Source organism: Carlito syrichta, unplaced genomic scaffold, assembly GCF_000164805.1.
Source record: "Carlito syrichta isolate Samal-C Ts95f unplaced genomic scaffold, Tarsius_syrichta-2.0.1 Scaffold314086, whole genome shotgun sequence".
Lineage (NCBI taxonomy): Eukaryota > Metazoa > Chordata > Mammalia > Primates > Tarsiidae > Carlito > Carlito syrichta.
The window spans coordinates 336,309-341,692 of record NW_007258182.1 but is presented as its reverse complement, the minus strand read 5'-3'; the positions used below and the strand labels follow the sequence as shown (position 1 = coordinate 341,692).

The window sequence follows — 5,384 nt, the reverse complement described above, 5'->3', positions numbered from 1 at the left end:
GTCCGCGGCGACCCGCCCGCACGCACGCCCCCCTCGCTCACTCGCACGCCGCGGTAGCCCTCGTTTCCCGCAAAATGATGGGTTCAAATTGCGGCAACTTAAAAAAAAACCCAACTCTCGACCTGGGAGAGAGAAGGGGAGGAAGGGAAAGCCACGTCCGTTCTAGTGTTCCCGGCCCGCTCCCGAGCGGCTCGCGGTGGACGGCGCGGGTGTCTCCGGCGGCTCCCGGCTGGACATCTGCGGGGGCAGCGCCGGCCGTCGCCCCCACCGACCCGTCCGCCTCTGGAAAATGCAGCTCGCGCCCCACGCCTGAGCCCCTTCCCGGCGGGCAGCTCCACTCCTCGGAACACTTTTCAAGTTTCGCCCCTTCGCTCGCCCTCCCTCCCACCCAGACCCGAGCCAGATTGGGGCGGGGGGCGGGAGTGGAGGGTGTGAGTAGGGTTCGTGGACCTTCCCTTCTCCGCCTCTGGGGGCCGGGGACCCCGTGGCTGGGGAGGAGAGGCGGGAGGGAGGCCAAAGTTTGATCCCTCCGGTGAAGAGGTGGCCGGCCAGGGAGGAACATTGAGCTGAACAAAGACCACTGCTCATTCTGTGAGCCCCCTCCCTCGAGGAAGGAAGGGCTGCCCGTGCCCCCAGACCCATGCAGTTTATCTCTCACACTGAATTCCCAGTCCCTCGCCCCCTTTTACTCTATGTGAAATCTCAGCAGCACGGAAAACGGGGCTAGAGAAAGCCATCTCCTGGCGCAGGTGTGGAGAGGAGGGTGTTGGAAGGCTGTGTGCTGACCTGGAGTCCCAGACAAGGCTGCTGCCAGAGAGTAGGGACTCAGGAGCTCGACAGAGGTAACCACTCTGGGTGTGGGTGGCGAAAGAGCACAGGTCTGCTTCAGTGCAGGTGCTGTTCTAGCCCCCTCCTGGCTTGCTGGGTAGCCAGTGGTGTGCTGGGCTGCTGGGCAGGGTCAGGCGTGCACCTTCCCTCCTGCAGGAGGGGCTCCAGGAAGGCCCAGATTAGGAGGTAGGAGCTGGTCAAGGAAAGACGTGTGTGGTCCAAGAGGTGCCCTCCAGACCAGGATAAAGGTTCCAGAGCCCATGGGTGTCCACATCGGTGGGGCCCTGGGCCCTCTGCCTGCCCTTGCTGGTGCGTTCCGGGGGGCAAGGCCCTGCCCTGGGGTGTGGTCTTCCCCTCCTGTCTCCCTCAGCCAGAGGCAGGTCCTCTAGGGTGGGAGGGGCCCTGTGAGGAAGCTGGAAGGTGCTCAGGGCTGCTGTGAGCCAGGTAGTCCTTCCTGGCAACCCTGGCAAGTGGATTCTCATTCTGAAGGGGCTATTAAAAACCTGACCTTTTCTCCCACTGCTGGTCTGAAAACTCAGCTTTCTGGGCCAAGGATGATCAGGGCCAAGAAAAAAGAAAAACTGTATTTCAGGCAAAGCGGCCAGATTGCCGGCTGCTGAGCTGTGCATCCCTCCGGTGGGCAGGGCTCCCTGGTATTGGTGCCTTCTGAGGGTTAGGAGTGGTGGAGAGCCGCGGGGGGTCCTCAGCTCCTTCTGGGCCCAGACCCCTATGTGGCAGGCAGGCTTTCCCCAGCCGAGGAGTCAGCTCTCTTCCTTCCCAGAAGTGGCATTGGCACCTATCCTGCTCATGGTGGGTGTGTATGTGTGTGTGAGAAGGTGCGTATGGGGGTTGGTCAGAGATGCTCTCCCCGTGTCTGAGACCCTGGAGGCTGAGTGCTGGAAGGAAGGATGAAAGCAGGAGAACGGTGGGCTTAGCATCCCCTTGGGTTGTGGCCCTTCAGTTCCCCTTTCCACAGGGGAACTGAAAAGGGTAACCACAGGGTATAGAAAAGCTCTGGGCTAGGCTGGTCGAAAGGCAGGGGTGGGCTGGCATGATGGAAACTTTCCCCCTAGGGCCCTTTTCCTGGCAGGGGGATGGTTGGAAATTCCACTGTGGTGGGAATTTCCAGAGCTTGAGCCTTGGTAGGCAGTGTCATCTGGACCAAGGTCTTCAGTGTGTCCCTCCAGCGTTCCGAGAGAGGCTGGGGGTGGAGGACTGTTGGGGGAGAGAGGCCTTTCTTGCCCAGTCTTTCTGACACCCCCCACAACACTTGGCACACCCAACAAGAGAAAGTGACTTGGGTGGGGGTGGAGGACTGACCTGGGGGCCCACTTCCGAATGGTCTCTAGCCCTGGTGGGGACGGTGGATTCAGGAAGGCAGTTGTAGCTCTGTTTCCTTCTCAGTCCCCTCTGTGTTCCTAGAGGTTGCTCCCCCCCTCTGGTCTTGCCAGATTTAGGATTTGGGAGAATCACCAGGGCACCTTCTGCTCTTCACTCTTAGGATTCCTGGCCAAAGGCTGCAGGGTGCCACAATTCTTTTCTCTGGCAGAGATGGATTGGTTTTGGGGTCATGAAGCCGACTAGAAGAGTCAAGGACTCTTTGGTGAAAGGATGCCCAGGCCCTTTGCAGAGTGTGTCCCTCACCTGATCTCACGTGCCAGTTGTCAGGACAGGGGAAGCCTTCACTTTTGGCATGGGAGAGTGCCTAAGACTGTGTAAGCATTATCCCTTGGGGGCTCTAGGTCCCACCAGTAGGACAGGGAGAGTAAGTGTCCTTATTTCCGGAATCGCCTAAGCTAAATGTCCTGACCCTTAAGCATGCTGTGAGGTCCAGGCCTGCAGAAGGCCGAGGATGCTGGAAGGTTCCATTCCCAGCCTCCCTCTGTCGGTGCAGCCTTCAGCTCAGTCCAGGTGGGAGGGGATTAGCCTACAGAGATGCTGGGCTAAATCAGAGGGCCCAGGGCTGCCCCTTCCTGAGGTTCCAGCAGGCTGGCTGGCTGCCTGGGGGCAGCAGGTGCAGGGGCCATGTTGGCTCAGCTGCTCTTGGGGGCCCAGATGCACCTGGGCACTTCTCAGGGAGGTAGGAATCTGCTGAAGCCGAGAAGGAGAGATGCTGCCTCAGCTTGTGTGGAGGACACCTCTCCGAGAGCCGGTGCCCTGGCCTCACACTCCGTGCTGATTTCTTCTCTGGTCTTGTCTGAGGCTGGCCACGTCCTTTAGCCTTCCTGTCGTGGGGAAGAGGTATGGTCACTGGGAGAAGGACATGTCTTTTGCTCTGGCTCCTGAAGCCTTCTCTATCCCAGGCTCACCCCTGCTTCTCTTCTCTGTTGTCTCCTGTGGGGTGGGCCTCCTGGCCAGTCCCACCTGGAGTGGACTCCTTTTCCCGTGGGGCTCTCGAGAGGGACGGGCTGCCGTGCAGTGCATTGCCTCTAGGTGTCGCTGTCTCCCTGCGGTAGCGCCCCCCCTGAGTAGGTCCTCCTGGGGGAAGGCGGAGCGGCTGGGTAGGGGTGGGGGGATTCTGCAGTATTCGGAGGAAGGAATTTCTGGCCTAGCCATTTATTATGTTTGGGGGCGAGATGGAGTTCAGGAAGCCTCCAAGATCACTGTTTGGGTCTTGGAAAACGCAGTCAAGACTGGGCCACGGTGTGGGCTTTTCCTGGGGCAGGATCTGGAGTTAGGGGCTTCAGAGAGGATGGGGAGGCTGGGAAGACGGTGTCTCCGTGGGGAGGAAACCATTTTGGGAGCTTGGCTTTGCAAGGATCAGGCGAGCCTCTTCCTGCCCTTTCTCTGAATCTTCTTTCCTGCCCCTCCCTCCTGAGGCACTGTGGGTGTGGACTTGGGATCCAGGGATGGGAAGGGTGGGCTGCTGGGTGCTTGCCTATTTCGAGAGAAGCGAGGTTCCGTCTGCAAGACCAGGGTCCGAGGAACAGAGTCCTTCTCCTTTTGCAATTGATTTATAGTATTGGGTTTTTGGAATGAAGAAAATAAAATAAGAGAGACAGAGTGGGAGAGGGTTGCAGGGGAGGGCGGGGAGGAGAGGAAAGAAAGAGAAAAGAGGAGATAAGAGCGGGAGAGAGAGAACAAACAAGGCCATTCAAAGAGAAAAGGTAAAAGGTGATGGAGAAACAGACCTCCCGGGAGGCAGTCGTCAAGAATAGCTGAGAAGCACAGACAGGCAGGGCAGATCCAGAGAGGGGAGGAGAGAGCCAGGGAAGATGTGGAGTTGCTCTCTAGGTTTGGTTAAAGTATTTTGGAGGAGGCTGGGGTGGAACGTGTCACGTGGAAGGCAAGTGTTCAGGTCTCCGCCTGGCGTGAAGTTGGACTGGAAGCCGTGGAGGGGTGAGGCCAGGATATAGGTCTTCCCTCCCGGGCACACCTCGGACTTCAAGTGAGGCTTGTCTCTCCTTGTCTTCTCTGAAGGTCTAGCAACTTGGAATGAGTACACTAGGGGTCATGGGGGGGATGTTTCTACCCCTGCGTGGGGCCTTGAGTTGTTACTACCCATCTTTGGGCCTCAGTTTCCCTGGGGTAAAATGTGAGGGCCGGACTCTAGGATCTCTCCAAGGCCCCAACAGGCTGTGAACGTTAAATGACTCTGTACTGCTTTCAGGGCTTAACATGGCACCTTGGATGGGCCTCTGGCCGGAGCTGGGGCTCATAGGGGGCCCGGGTGGTATTAAAGGGTGGTCCCCCTCTGCACACCCCTGTAAGCCCTGCAGCCCCCAGCTCTCCGCCCAGACTCCTGGCGTCTTGAGCGAGGGCCTTCCTGGCTTTATTGCTCTGTGCTCCTAGGCCCAGGGCCGGAGCGGAGGAGGCATGGAGTGGCCTGGAGTGGCTGCAGGTGGGGACGCTGGTAGAGCCCGGGGAGGATGACAGCCTGAGTTCTCCCTTGGGTGTGAGGAGAGCTGTTCCACTGAGTCGGCCTTGGTGTGCTTTGGTGTGCAGTGGGTGTGAAGCTCCCAGAAGGGCCTGCATCTTGGGTCGGAGGACTTGGCGGCCCTCATTCACGCTTGTCTTCCCTTCCCATCACCCAGACGAGACCCTCCGCTCTTTGGCCAGCCCTTCCTCCCCGCAGGGCCCCGAGCTGCACGGCTGGCGCCCCCCGGTGGACTGTGTCCGGGCCAATGAGCTGTGTGCCGCGGAATCCAACTGCAGCTCCCGCTACCGCACGCTGCGGCAGTGCCTGGCTGGCCGCGACCGCAACACCATGCTGGCCAACAAGGAGTGCCAGGCGGCCCTGGAGGTCTTGCAGGAGAGCCCGCTGTACGACTGCCGCTGCAAGCGGGGCATGAAGAAGGAGCTGCAGTGCTTGCAGATCTACTGGAGCATCCACCTGGGGCTGACCGAGGGTAAGCCTGCGGGTGGGACTCCGGGGGGATGGCCACGGAGGCGGTGAGGGCGTGTGGTGCGCCAGGGGTGCGGGAGCGAGGATTTGGCGAGGGGGCAGAGTGCCCCCCCCCAGAGGAACCCAGAACCCAGAGGAGGTAGCCTCCAGGCCTGGGTGGCAGTGTGGTTAGAGAAGGCCAGGGAAGACTGAGACCAGGCAGTGGCCAGAG

The 5,384-nt window shown here is 60.0% G+C and overlaps 1 protein-coding gene across 1 annotated transcript in view; it reads left to right on the top strand.

The window, feature by feature from the left end:
- GFRA2 (GDNF family receptor alpha 2) overlaps positions 1-5,384 on the top strand; it is a 98,461-nt gene that overhangs the window by 2,686 nt on the left and 90,391 nt on the right. Inside the window, exons 5-7 of the mRNA XM_021719034.1 lie at positions 167-274; positions 2,571-2,593; positions 4,621-5,177. Coding sequence (XP_021574709.1) covers positions 167-274; positions 2,571-2,593; positions 4,621-5,177 — 688 coding nt within the window. The remainder of the gene's footprint in view (positions 1-166; positions 275-2,570; positions 2,594-4,620; positions 5,178-5,384) is intronic.